The sequence below is a fragment of the Nanorana parkeri genome, unplaced genomic scaffold, assembly GCF_000935625.1.
Source record: "Nanorana parkeri isolate BGI_ZX_2015 unplaced genomic scaffold, ASM93562v1 scaffold922, whole genome shotgun sequence".
Lineage (NCBI taxonomy): Eukaryota > Metazoa > Chordata > Amphibia > Anura > Dicroglossidae > Nanorana > Nanorana parkeri.
In genome coordinates this window covers 224,656-239,442 of record NW_017307190.1, presented here as the reverse complement: position 1 = coordinate 239,442, position 14,787 = coordinate 224,656, and the positions used below count along the sequence as shown (strand labels likewise).

Here is a 14,787-nt window from a genome sequence, read left to right as displayed (position 1 = left end):
TACAGAAAGTTACGTGGTTAAGCTCCTCCTTTCCACTAAGCGGCGCTCCATCCGAAGCGCGTTACTCTCGTTTGCTCTGGGAGGGTGACATTGGGAGGTTCTGTCTTCTTCCTGTGCACTGACGGGAGGTCACTCTTCGCTTTTGGACAGCTAGGCCTCTCATCCAGCTCGGCATGGCTCAGGCGGCTCAGAAACTCGTGAAGGCGGTCACAACTAAAACGCCTGAGCTCATAAGTGGTAAGCTCGGGAGCACATAGGAGATGAATGAAATGTGGGCCTGTAGGATGTCATTCACCTCACAGGGATCAGAGACTCGTCCCCTGTGCAGCAGTATTTGTATGGACGTTTTCAGGGTTCATTGAGCAGTTCACTTCATTTCCTCTACAATATCTTATTACATTTTTATGTATTTTATACGTTGGTTTTATTTACATTTCCTCCCTCACACTCAAGGCCCCATTCACACCAAGGTGACAGCGTTTCAGTGCGTTTTATATGCGAGTTTCAGGGCGTTTTTCCAGTCCACGCTGCAAAAAAACGCACTGGAACTCGTGTTAAAAAAAAGTGCAAAAATTTGCTGATCAGCGCGTTTCCATTGAAGTCTATGGAGCAAAACGAGCTGATCAGCGCTACAAAAGAAGCTCGGGGAGTATTTCAAGCTACAGTTGTATTGTGAGGCGTGATTGGGCGCGTTTGGGTGAACGACCACCATAGGAATACATGGGATTTTGTTTTCTGTGCATTTCAGTGCTGAAAAAACCCGAAACACCCTGGTCTGTGAGTACATGGGTCCTTTTTGGGCTGATCAGATATGAGGTTCAGTTCATAAAGCTTTATCACCAGCATAAGGCGCTCTGTTTTCAGCCATTTAACTGTAATTTTACCTACTCTGGGCACCGGGGGAAAAAATGCCCCCCTGCACTGCAAGGGTTAAATGCTTGTGAGGTCTAGGAGTTGAAGAAGGTGTAATGCCGACCTTACTTCTGGCTTCTGCCACAATATGTGACCGGTCTACCAAGGCCTCCTCTCTATGGTGCTACAGCCGGCGGTCACTTCAGGTACAATGCTCTACCAGCAGCCCTGTGAGGGTTTGCCCACGGCCAGGTGTGTGGGAGAATAGAGGTAAGTGCCAGGGGAGTGAGGGATAAGGTATTACAGCCTTTTCCTCTACCCTATAGATCAGGGGTAGGCAACCATGGCACTCCAGCTATGGTCAAACTACAAACCCTATTGTGCCTCCACCTATAGGAGTCATGCCTTTGGCTGTCAAAGGCTTGCAGTGCATGAACACTTTTGCTTGGAGTTCTTATTTAACCCTTCCTTAGAATTCTCAAGGATAGTGCAGACAGTGAGGCGTCTGCTCAGGGTTTTACCAGTCCATTGGCTGAAATTTGCCTCAGTCTCATTTTTAAACTTGTGATGGATAATAAGAGTACAAGCAAAAAAAAAAAGTTCCTCTTTAGGAAATGATGTCCTCCTCCTCCATGGGTTATCAACCTGGAACATGCAAGTAGCCAGATAAGTATGAAGAGTGAACTCCAGGCCACTACCTATTTAAGGCTGGCATGGTTAGAATTTACAAGAATTGGCTGAAAATGGCAACCAGTCATTATTCATATAATCTGACAGCTGGCTGTCAGACTGCAATAGCCAAAGCAGGAAAAACATTCATCCACACTATTCAGGGAGGTTGGAAGTATCTGTTGGATTTAGCTGACAGGCTGAAGAATATGGCCAGTTTAAGCAGCAATTCCAGAATAAAATGTAACAGACCAAGAACCTTCACCCTTAAAGTCTACCTGCAGGTAAAATAAATAAGCAAACCTCCCCTTGCAGTGGGTCTACCCCCACAGTGCAAGGGTTTAATGCTTATTTTTGTCTAGGGGACCTTTTTGTAAAAGGACTTTTACTTACCTCACACCTCCGCTGGCTCAAAGACCAGAACCTGCAAACTCTTCCCAGCTCTGGAGGCCCGCTGACATCATACAGTCCAATGCAGGGCCTGTAGTTCTGCATTACAGGTGAGGACTACAAGAGACAGTTCATGAGTCTGAGTGGGGAGAATGGCCATCGCTGACTGCCAGGGGAGTGAGGATCAGGTAAGAAAGTCCTTTAAAGAACCCCCTATACATAAATGAAAAAATAACCCTTGACATTTTTTAGTTTTATAGTAGCTCTCATTCCAATCCTAACACGTTCCATTCACTATAGCTACAACAATCTATTCCTGTAATGGAGCATATTTTTTTTTTAAAAAGGCAGGATTTGTTACTATGAAATAGGTGACTAGAATACGTGGCCCTTTTAGGATGAATACAGCCTTTATAGCCATTCATATTTTCTAAGTCTTAGCACTGGAACTGTTCTGCTGCTTAGGAGGAGGAGGAAATACAGCAGACACTAACTAGAAGCAAATCCTTACATTATATGTGCATCTTACGTCTTTATTTGTGTATATTGCCAATTGCTGCAATGGATTTCGTATACGCACGTGTTACAAACTGTCTACCCATGAGGCCTCTGAATGGCTGTTGTTCACCATCGTAACACTGTTCCTTATTTTTATTGAAGAACCAATCTTCAAACGTAACAAACTTCAGAAGAAAATGAAGATCAGTGCTGCCTGCACAGAGATTTCCTGACAAGTGTTTAAATATCTGAGTGATATTTTTCTCTTATAGGCCTTGTTCACACCAAGCGCGGTGCAGAGCAGTTGCAGACCGGATCAAAACTGAGTCCAATGTATTCAAATGGGTATTTTTTGCTCCAGTTCACATCGCAGCGTTCAGGCCCTATTTTACCTGCTCTGGATCTGCTCACGCATCCAAAACGCATGCAAATGCCTGGAATGCACTGAAAGCCCATGTTAAACTTAAACTTTTTTTTTTTTACCAAAAACGGCCCGGAACGCAGTAAAAACGCGGCACAACCCACTGCACTGCTTGTGCAGAAACCTGAGCGGATCTGCTCTGCATTTGGTGGGAACAAGGCCTAAGTGCCTGTTCACACGACGTCCGTTTTGTGTGCTGACCTGATCCGTACGCTCCTGCACTCAAAATGCATCCCAATTGTTCCCTATGTGTTTTATGGGCTACAGTTCTCACGTGCGCAGTCCGTTACGACAGAAAAATACTCCATGTCACATTTTGTACGGTCTGGAAACGCAAAACGCGTCAAAAACGGACTGCACTGCAGCTAACATACTGACAGCCCCACTCCAGAAAAGTTTTTTTACTGGAACGCATCAAAAACGCGGCCAAAACGCACTGCATCAGTAGCACTGCGTCTGCTGATCAGGACCTGAAACTCATGTGAACAGGCCCTAAAAGTGGAAGTTATAAGTTGTAAATAAAAAAAATATAATTATAAACAAATTGCTGTTCAGCTTTCTTTGACAGAAGAGTCTGTGTAGGTTTCTTCTGCCATAGTAGTAGCTAGCTGCCTGTCGACTATCTTTTTGTTTTCTGTACACTGAGCCACACATGCAGTTTAATGCACAGGCTCTGCATGCCAAGATGATGCAACTCCCATGCTCATGCGCTAGAAGAATAACACTTCTGTCCATCTTATTGCTGTCTTTGCTATTCTGTCCCGGTGATACTGAACCAGTCAACAATGGACAATGGTAGTTATCTGGATCTCCAATTTATTACAATAGTGTTGCTTTGCCTCTTATGGATCTCTTGGTTTTTGATAACTTGTATTTGTCCTCTGAGAACAGACGTGTCGGGTTGTTAGGCCATCCTATCCAATGCCGGAGCTCAGTGCTGATAATACACATTCTAAAACTGTCTTAACAAATGAGCTACTGGGAAGAAAGTTAGTTGCTGGAACAGGTTATGATATAGTCCAATATAGGTAACTCGGGCATCTTTATGTGCAAGGGTTGGAACCTCTGTCAGGTTTTAATCTGTGTCTATATTTAGATTCTCCTTTACTTCCTGCTTTCGTTTACGTGTCACCTGGACAGAAAGAGAGGGAAAATTGAGAGGTTGTTTCCCTTGTGAACTTTGCTAGAAAAATCATTTTGATTGCTTCCTGTATCCCAGTTGGGGAGATTCTCCCTCACTTCCTTTCTGACCCCTTTTAAATAGAAAGAAAATGAGGTGAAATCTCCTAAATGGGGAAACAGACTGCAACCAGTTTACAAGGTTCTTTATGTGTTTCTGCATTTTCAGACATGTTTTTGTATTGTTGAATAATGGATTTTTTTGTTTTGTTTTCTAGCTGCTGTCAGCTACTCACGGCCACGACTTGCAACTTTCTGGCACTATGCACGCGTGGAGCTGACTCCTCCAAGTCCTGCAGAGGTTCCAAAAGCCATTGAGGGCATAAAAGGATTGGTAAAGTCATTCCAGAGGGGTCGCGTATCTGAACTTACTGTCAGGGTAAGAGAAATGGTCCAGATACAGGACTGAGAAATCTAATTGATCCACAAGATGTGCAGTGTAAAGTACATGGGGATAGTACATGGGTTGTTTGTTTTTAAGTCCAACTGTGAATAGATTAAAAGTACTAAACTGACTATAAGGATGAAAAGCTGGCACCAAGTGGTGCCTGACTAAACTTTTGTGTAAGTTTAGTACACTGTTGGCTACTAAATGTAATGAGTGACGGATGGGACAGGCCTAAGTATCAACTTCTTATTAGTCAGTGTTTGCCTAATAAAGTACCTTGAGTTGAGCTATACAACTGCTACAGGTATGTGCAGGCACTATGTAAATTTACAATGTTATAGTTCAGTAGAAATAACTTCATATCTTTACTACAGTTTTGACATAAGTCTCAATAACATTTTTTTTTTCCTTTGCTGTCCCCACAGGACGCTCTTAGAAATGGTCTGGTTGCAACTGAGGTTCTATTTTGGTTCTACATCGGAGAATGCATTGGAAAAGGTGGCCTGATTGGATACAATGTCTGAGGCTTTCTTCCACTGTACAGTTTAAAATCCTTTCATTCTGACTTTTGTGAAATCATAGACTCCGTAAATTAAATGGAATTAAACGTATCACATCTGCCTAGTTTTCTTTATTTGCATTGTATTCTTTAAACATTGACAGTTTTTTGTTTTTTATCGCGTCAGAGCAAAGTAAAAATCGACTTTTTATACAAGATGGTTGTGGCAGGGAGATGAACACAGGAGCCGATAATTGGGCCAGGGTAACGAGAGGTTAAATAGAAATCCAGATAGATATAGATACATAGGTGACGATTTGAAGTCAAAAGCAAAGTCTGGCCAAGGCTCAGAATGCTTAACTGAAAACAGGATCCAGGACTGCAGCAGATTTACATTGCTTTGGTGCATGAACCACTTGAGTAGCAGCTTGTGTATACTCCTTCCGTTACCAGTCTGTTTTTTGAGTCCTGTGATTGTTTTTATTCTTTTTTTGAGACAACTGGCTTTTTTTTTTTTTTTAGATCTCCTTTAATATAGTAAAACTATGGGGTCAGGGCTTTTCCCCATAGTTCTCCTAAGGGTAACGGGAGGACACAAGCGTCCTCTCGTCACCCTAAGCTCAGTATACTGAGACGCCGGGACGGATCCCGACACTGTCTGGATCCACCCAGCTGCATGAGTGACAGCTGGCTCTGCCTATCTAGAGGCAGAGCCAGCTGTACCCGCCCCTCCCCCGTCCGTTCCGCCAGTCAGCGCTGGAGGATCGGAAAGGGGAGGGGGGAATCCCTGCAGCGTGCCGTGAGTGACGGTCACTGCTCTCTGCAGGGACAGGATCGAGAAGTGAGCGATGGTATGTGTTCGCTCACTTCCCGATCTATTGAGCCGACCTGTGACAGTTTCATTGTCACAGGTCGGCTAGAACTAGGAGGCTGAGTTATTTTCACTCTCCTCATAGTTCTTTTTTAAAGTGATTAATAAAGAATAGACCCTCCTTTTTGCTGCAGGCTGCTGCCTTTTTTTTTTTTCTTTAAAAGTTTTTCATTCCTCGTTTTCTAGTGGGTCCCCGCAGCGTTCTTCCCCCCGCCCCCTGCACAGGTGCCACCATCGACACACAGCCCTGTGGCAGGCCACGTCCCTTCCCTCTTTGATGGCAGAAGGAGCCTATGGCTCCTCTGCCATCAGTATCCGAAACCCAGAAGTTCGGGGAGCGGAGGATCGCTTCGGGACCGGTGGCGGGGACGAGGGCAGCTGACAGGTAAGTGTGGGGGGGGACTGAGGTAGAAAAAAAGGCGCTGGCCCGTTTTTAGCCTAATGCAGAGAATGCATTAAGGTAGAAAAGGCCCAGACCTTAATACTACTTTAAGGAGAAAGACCAAACATTACTTTGTTAAAATAGAAATGCCCGCACAGTACAAACACAGCCCAATATTACCCCTTTTTGGGAAGTAGACACTCCAAGATAATCTCATTTTTTGCCACAAATTGATTATTATTGGGGAAATAAGGAAACACGCTGGTATTGAAGTGTTTAATCAATCACTCCTCCCCAGACCAATATTTCACTTATGGGAAGAGATGCCAGGCAAACTTCCCAACCTAGGATAAAATGTAAACTTAATTACCTGGAGCCACCTTAAGGTCCCATTCACACTGCGCGATTCGCATTTTGTGCGATATCGCGCAAATGCTTGCATAAAGCAAGCTGGAATCGCAGCAAAATCCGCTCCAAAAAGGGTCCTGCTGTAGCGACACACGACCCGCGACAGCAGGACCCTTTGCCCCATTGAGCGATATCGCGCGGTAAATAGCCGCGATATAGCGGGAATTACCGCGTGATAAATCGCCCAATGTGAACGGGGCCTTAAACAGTGGCCGCAGATGGACGTTGCTGGAAACTTGGCACAAATTTAATTACCCGAGTCTATGGGAAAAGAGGTGATTGAGCTGACACACTTTCATGTAAAGATGAAATATCAATGTTGGGTGAAGAAGTCTTTTAAATCATAGAGCTTGGTAATGGTACAATGCCTCATTTAATGTACAGGTCATACACAGAGGGAGAAGGAGAATGGGGTTAATGTACAGGTCACATGTACTGGAAGGATGAGCTAAGTTTAATTCCAGGATCTCACTGTGTTATATCTAGTGCACAAAGTGTCAATTGAGGGTCATAGGAATTTACAGTTATGCTGCTGCATACAGGAGGTTTGGACACTGACAAACAGAAACATTTTAATCCAGTAATTGTATAACCTCTATACCTGGGGTAGCAAACCTCCGGCCCTCCAGCTGTGGTGGAACTACAAATCCCATGAGGCATTGCAAGATTCCCACAGACATGACTCCCAAATAGAGATGCATCATGGGATTTGTAGTTTCACCACAGCTGGAGGGCCGGAGGTTTGCTACCCCTGCTCTATACCCATCATGCCTCCATTATTTTGCTAGTGTCCTAGTAGGTTGTACACCTTTTCTAAAGTTCTGCTGAAAAATGTTTTTGTTGCTAGCCTATCAAGATTCTCTTTGCTTGAGCTAGCCTTTGCATTAGGGATGCACCGATACTAGTATCTGTACCGATACCGAGTATTTGGGAGAGGACTCGTACTCGCTGAAAACGCTCTGACACCTTTCCTGATACCGGAACTTCTGGTCAGAGGAAGATTTTCTCTGACTGGCAGTGCCGTAGGGTAACATGGAGACAGCTTCCCGTGTGATCAGGAAGTTGGGCGGCGAGTAAAGACCCGCCTCCCGGCTTACCAGGAAGCCGACGTGATACTGATTGGCCGAGAAGGCGGCTTGATGCTGGGAGTTGAAGCTAGGAAGCTGGGAATACAATTGCCCAGGAAGCCAACTCCATGCCAGCAGAAGTATCGATACTCTGTATTGGCAAGTACCGAAAGCAAAATATCGGTAGTCGTACTCTATACTAGAAAAAAATGGTATCGGAGCATCCCTACTTTGCATAGTAGCTATCCAGATTGGCATTTTCTCGGCATTAGCTATGCAGGCCGTACCTGGACCCCACTGGTTTGGACATGTTGGGCTAGCCTGGAATATACGTTTGGGCTTTGCATTATGGCGATTTCCAGAACTTGGTGTCCTGTGTTAGCCCTGGAATGCTTTCCAGGTCCAGAGCTGTGGCACAATCCCATGTGCGACCCTGTCTCTGAAGACTTGCATAGTGAGTAAGGCCAGTCGGGCTAAAGCATTGGGAGTTATCTCCTGATTTGCACCACTGGGCGCCTTTTCAAATTTCCCCGTTTCTGCTGTTGTTTTACCTTCGTAAGGGTTAAGGCTCAGGGACTGAGCACTGACATCATCTGCTAGGTGAAGTGCTACACACACTTTCTCCGCTCTCTTTTCTGACATTCCACCTAGAGGAAGCACCAGCCTGCTGTTGCATTTCATGCTAAAGCACCATATGGATGTCTGGTCTCTTTGCACCTACCTACAAAGACATGGTCTCTCTGGGTGCCTGAAATCCTCATTAGCACCAGCTGCCCAGGTTTGTGAGTACAGAAGACCTTGCCTCACACTGGGCTTGGTTGCATTCCCCTAGTAGTTTAGGGGGCGTTAACACGGCCTATTCCCTCAAAAGGGATCGTTGTGATGACTTGTTACAAGTATCTAAGCTTGTGTCTTGCATGGGACTGATATCCATATAGATGTCCAGAGCACTCTGGCTGCGTAGTCGTGACCCAAATACTGTATCCAATGAACATCTAACTTGATTAGCCTTCGATGGATAGTGTCTCTTTGACCTTGCCGTTGACACTGAGATTAGCTATACAACAAATGGTCAGTGTTCTCTGCCTCAGCACAGGAGGCCTGCAGTTTGTATATCCAAATGGGTCATCGGGTAGTTTGTCTCTCTGACATTTGGGTGCTCAAATCACCCCTTTTACCCCACAGCCTGTATGTTGGCTATTGCATTTGTAGTTGCGACATGTCTGAGTTCAGACCTAGAGTAGGCAGCCTGAATGCACTAGGTGTCCCCGGCACACTGTTCACAAATTAGTTTTGGTCTGCTTGCAGCGTGCCCCTTTACAGTACTGGTGTCAGGTAACCCGTTAGTGTTTGAGTCTATCCCCTCCATTCATGCAGATTCCTTTCTGCCTACATTGGCTGTTGCTGGGCCTTCTGTCCTCTCAAAGGAGGTTTTTCTACTACAGTCATGTAAGGCTTTATGTTGGCCAGCTAATCTCTTGGCTTCGGCACTGAGACCCCTTAAGCTTTGTTTTCCTTCCACCCACAAGACCTGGCATATTCAAGTCAGCCAAATCCACCAACCATCCCTCCTTGGCATCAAGGTGACCCCACATTCCAGAGAGGGGAGACTTCTGATGGCCTTCATTGATGCTTTAAAGTCTTGCATACCTGATGCTTGGGTGCAGGAGGTGGTGTCCTAAGGATACAAGACTGAGTTTCAAGTCCCCCAACACACATCATTAATTCAGCAGTGCTTACAGTGGCTTGAAAAAGTTATCAATCTTTAAGTCATGCCACAGATTGTCAATTGGATTGAGGTCTGGGCTTTATCTAGGCCATTCCAAGACATTTACATTTTTCCACTTAAACCACTCAAGTGCTGCTTTAGCACAATGTTTAGGGTCATTGTCCTGCTGGGAGGTGAACCTCCGTCCCATTCTCAAATCTCTGGGAGACTGAAACCGTTTTCCAACAAGAATTTCCCTGTATTTAGCGCCATCCATCATTCCTTCAATTCTGACCGGTTTGTCAGTAATGCAAGAAGTGTTTAATATTTGAGACTTATTCACCCAAAGAAAGGAGACAAACTCATTCCTAACTGATTTTAGAAAGGCAGGAAGCTTCTGAAATAGATATAAAAGATGAGGAAGAATATTCATTTTTAAAACACTATTTCTACCAAACCAAGAGAAATTTCCTCCTGTGCCACTTCTTCAGATCTTGTCTAATTTGAGTCAGGAAGGGAGGGAAGTTTGCCACAAACACCTTGTCGACAGTAACCAAGTACTAGTTTTCCATGGGTGGCACACAGTCTATAAAAAATATGCCTCAGGTTTTAGCTCTTTGTATAAAGTGTATGTAAACCATAAATCTATTTCTCAGTTTGGTTATTTTTGTATAGAGTACGTGGGTTACAACCCCATCATTTCTTTTGGCCCTCTGTGCCCTATTGGGGAGATTTCCCTTCACTTCCTTTAATATGGTCACACCAGGAAGTGAGAGAAAATCCCTCCAAAATTAGGGAAATCCCCGGTGGTCAGCACCAGACATTTCTAATTCTATTCCTGTTCTGATGACAACCCAAAATTTGGAGGGTGAATCTGCTTAACGGGGGTTACAGAGAACAATTAAAACATGACAGGTGTAATCTTGTTCCCTTCTCCTGCCTTCCCCAAACTCTTCACCCTTTTGTGAATAACCCTGTTAGTGTTGTCAGCCTGCAACAGGAAGTGCTGTTAATGGTAGAGTTTTGCTGCCGGAGCCACATGCACTATTTGTTTCCACAAAATGATTTATTTCTGAAAGCAGAGACCCTGGAGAATAAAATGATGCCAGATGCAATTTTTTGAGTTGTCAACTGTATATTAAACCCAAATTAACAATAAAAAAATGCATTCAATAAATTTTAGTGCACACAAACACAAACATTCAGAATCCTTTGGTAAAATATAAACAATTATATTACATCAAATAATTAGATACCAAACATGTCAAACTTTAAAATTCTGTGCGCCTGTGAAATGACGAAAAACCTCTGTACCCAAAATTGTCCATGGGTAACCCTTTAAAGGCATTTACAAGTAATCAATTTAGAGTTTACCCTGAATAATAGACCTAAAATTAGGGCTCTCTCTCCAAAATGCACAGCGATACCTAACGTGTGCTGCAAACATCGTTTTATAACATAGGCAAAAGAAAATCTCAACCTTTTCTGTTCAGGTCCACTTTAACCACTTGAAGACTGAGGTGTTAAACCCCCTTCCTATCCAGGCCATTTTTCAGTTTCTGCATTCAAAGACCGGAGATCGTGTGCTGATCTCCCTCCGATCTCCGGTCACAGCAGAGACCGGGATCGGTGGCAGCGAAGGGGGGCGCACCTTTGGAGACAGCATACAAACGTTCGGTCGGCTCTACAGCCGCCTGAACGCTTGTATGCAAACAAGCATTGCCGGCTGTTTAAAATACAGTTGGTTTTCTGCTCGTGTGTGCCGCCCCACTCACGCACGAGCATGAAACTGGGAGCAGGTGCTGGCACAAGGACATTCAAAAATGCCCACCCGCAACCAGGAAGCCTCCGCCAGGCCGTTTAATTACAATGGGCGGAAGAAAGATGGTTAAGAAATGCAATGATTTATCTTAATATTTGTAATGCCTTATGATTCATGAAATTACAGTTATTATAGTCTTATACCCAGATCTGACCCATAGAGGAGTTTTTAATATCAGTACAAGGTATTGCCAGTATATTTCCTTCAATAAAACTTAGTGCCAGTATATTTCCTTCAATAAAACTTAGTTACAGTTAGTTCCAGATATGAAATAAGAGCTGTGGTGAAAGCACTAGAAATCAAGATACCTATGGGTGTCATGTAAGTCTACTGGTTCTCAGGACTGGAACTGCTATCAGCTTGAAGCCAAAGTACTGATGGTTCATAGTTACATAGTATTTGAGGTTGAATAAAGACATATGTCCAACAAGTCAAACCTATTGTGTGTATGTGTATGGTTCTACTGATGTGTGTGTATGTATAGGTCCCTGTGTGTTCTCATTCTTATGGGTACTTGTACCCCTCAATATTACGGTCCCTGATGAAATCGTCCAATCGCCTCTTGAACGATTCCACACTTTCAGCCGAAATCACAGCATATGGCAGCGAGTTCCAGACCCTGACTGATCTAACTGAGAAGAAACCCCTTTGCCCCTTGTGCTGACATTTTTTCCCCACTAATTTTAGGTGGTGGCCTCTCGTCCTTATCATGGAGTTAATTGTAAAGAGTTTGCTGCTAATGTTACTATCCCCGGTAAACATTTTTGTACATTAGAATCATGTCCCCCCTTAATCTCCTTACTTCCAATGAGAACATGTTTAAATTTAGTAGCCTGTTCTCATAGCTCAGGTCCTCCATCCCCTTTATTAGTTTGGTTGCCCTCCTCTGGACTCTTTCCAGTTCAAGAACATCCTTTCTGTTCACTGGTGCCCAAAACTAGATCGCATACTCCAGATGAGGCAGAACCAGTGATATATATAAAGTGGCACAATTATAGACTTGTCCCTGCAAAACATTCCCCTCTTAAAACAGGACAGGACCATACTTGCTTTGTTTACAGCAGCCTGGCACTGCAAGCTATTATCCAGCCTGTGGTCCATGATGACCCCCAAATCTTTTTCCATTTCGGACTTCCCCAGAGGAGTTCCCATTAGTGTGTAATCCGCGTTCTTATTTTTAACCCCAAAGTGCACAACTTTACATTTATCTACATTAAACCTCAACTGCCACATAGTTGCCCACTCCCCTATTTTATCCAGATCCCCCTGTAATGTTATAGCGTCAGATTCAGTGACTATTCCAATCCCGATTTTGGTTCAATACTAAGGAACTACAGCAGGAACTACAGCAGGAAAGAAGAAAAAGTCCCATAGAGGGAAGACAGCACAGAGAGACCAGAAGGGAGAAAAGAGATGACACAAGAACAAGAACCAGCCTCTTCCACAGTTATTCCTCTACAACATTTAAATTTAATTTCATTCCAGGAGGGGGTCAGGCCTATTAGGATGAGAGCAATGCTCCTGAGTAAACAGTCATTAACATGTATATCAACTCAAATACTTAAGTTGTATAAATAACCCCCTTTTGCCTTGTTAATGTAATTTTGCAAATTTCGTTTAAAATTGTGTAAGTTGAGTCTGTTGATCTTGCTGGATTCTGCTAACTCTGAGACCTCCTTTAATTACATGACCCCAGCTTCCAACGTGTAGCATGGTTGTTGCCCTCCTGTCTGGACTCCAGACAACTGTGCTTTCATCCAATTCACTGTAGTCAGCGCCCCCTGCTGGATATTAAACAGCTGCTCTGACCATATGGCAGTTGATAGTGGGACATCCTGTAAATGTAACTGTCGCTTTTGCTGAACAGCTATAAAGATGTTACAGGGCAGACTCAGAAAAGCAAAGACTGCTGTGACTGTAAATGCTATTAATAGGTGACATCATTTACAGTATGTAATTTTTTTGTTTTGCCCATAGCTCTACTTTAACCACTTCAAGACCAGGTGTTTAGACCCCCTTCCTGGCCAGGCCATTTTTCAGTGTTCAGCGCTGCAGTACTTTGACTGACGTTTATTCCGTCATGCAACGCTGTACTGAAATGAATTTTATACCATTTTTTGGGGACAGATAGAGCTTTATTTTGGTGGTATTTAATCACCACTGGGGGTTTTATTTTTTATTATAATTAGGAAAAATTACAGAAATTTTTTTTTTTACATTGTTAGGAAACATTTATCATTAACCAGTTTTTTGGTAAAATATAAAAGGCGGGGTCACGTCGGGTAAATAGACATCAAACATGTTAAGCTTTAAAATTGCGTGCACCTGCGAAAATCGCAGAAAACTACCATACCCAAAATTGGCCATAGGTGACACTTCAAAAGCTTTTACCGCTCATCAGTTTAGTGTTATCAGTGATTGATGGCCCTAGACTTATTGCTCTCACTCGGACGTTCGCGGCGATATGTAACATGTGCGGCGTAATGGGCGCAATCGTCTTTTTTGCACGTATGCCCCCCCGACGCATGTTTGCATGCGTGTATGTATGGGTGGGGACTTAAAATTTTTAATTTTTTTTTTATTTTTTTTTTATTTGTACCTTTAAATTTGGGGGGGGGGGGGCCTTAAATTTGCCAAATAAACCCCCCCTATATGATAGCAAAATATGTGACAGGTCCTCTTTATGGAGACATCAGGGGTCTCCAAGACCCCTAATGTCACCTAGGACCCCCCAAAAGAAGCTGATGAAGCACAGATCTGCTCCATCAGCTTCTTTGCAGCTTCTGAAGCTGGAGAGTGACACAAGAATGCGGAAGTGATGTATTATACAACACTTCCGCATTCTTGCAGAGGAGAGGGGACTCCTCGCCGCTCGGCACGCGCGAGGGGGCGTATCTGAGCGGACGTCTAAAGACGCCCGCTCAGATCTAGAGAGCTCCGGGCCGGCCGTTTTTCTACTACGGCCGGCCCGGAGGCAGTTAATATTTTCCATATAAGATACAGCTTTGTGATCTGTACACAGCAGGTGCCTATAATTGCTCAAAGGTGCTCACAGTAGAAATCAATTGCTGAGTTTAGTGTCACTTTAAGACTGCCATTACTGACCTGGGTATTCCTCCTGGTGAAGAAGTAAATATACCAATAAAGTAGCACTGGCTAGGTCCCCAATACTCAGGGCGTGTTAAGAGGCTCATCCACTTCACAACCCTTCTCCTGCAGATACTCCTCCTGCCGTGCCATTTCTTGGTGGAGAGAGCCATGAACAGTCACCTGCAACAGTCATGTCAAAGTGTAGAGAACTACTTCACATAGGACTTTGGGGGAAAACGATGTCTCGTCAAGGTGTTTCACCAAGGACAACTTAAAGGAGAACTATGGGGTCAGTGTTTTTCCCCATAGTTCTCCTTAGGGTAACGGGAGGACACAAACTAGCGTCCTCCCGTTACCCTAAGCTCAGTATACCGCGAGCTACAGCTCGCGGTATACTGAGACGCCGCAGCCGGAGCGGATCCCTACGTAGATGACGGGAACCAACCAGCTGCGTGAGTGACAGCTGGGTCTGCCTATCTAGAGGCAGAGCCAGCTGTACCCGCCCCCTCCCCTGTCCGTTCCACCAGTCAGCGCTGGCAGATC

At 44.2% G+C, this 14,787-nt stretch overlaps 1 protein-coding gene across 2 annotated transcripts; it reads left to right on the top strand.

Moving 5' to 3' along the window:
• The first annotated feature begins 41 nt into the window (after nt 1–41).
• ATP5L (ATP synthase, H+ transporting, mitochondrial Fo complex subunit G) lies at nt 42–12,803 on the top strand. Of its 2 annotated transcripts, XM_018566161.1 has the most exons (4): nt 42–237; nt 4,228–4,388; nt 4,823–4,967; nt 12,792–12,803. In XM_018566161.1, exons 1-3 carry the CDS (start codon nt 174–176, stop codon nt 4,919–4,921), a joined length of 324 nt encoding a protein of 107 aa, XP_018421663.1. In that variant the 5' UTR covers nt 42–173; the 3' UTR covers nt 4,922–4,967; nt 12,792–12,803. The 2 variants fall into 2 exon arrangements, with proteins under 2 accessions (XP_018421663.1, XP_018421662.1); XM_018566160.1 differs by lacking the exon at nt 12,792–12,803 and having other exon boundaries at nt 4,823–5,005.
• Nucleotides 12,804–14,787: the final 1,984 nt, after the last annotated feature.

Coding starts and splice junctions, on each gene's coding strand:
- ATP5L (XM_018566161.1), top strand. CDS start 174: ATGGCTCAGGCGGCTCAGAAACTCGTGAAGGCGGTCACAACTAAAACG. Junction 238..4,227: donor AACGCCTGAGCTCATAAGTG/GTAAGCTCGGGA, acceptor TTTGTTTTCTAG/CTGCTGTCAGCTACTCACGG. Junction 4,389..4,822: donor TATCTGAACTTACTGTCAGG/GTAAGAGAAATG, acceptor CTGTCCCCACAG/GACGCTCTTAGAAATGGTCT.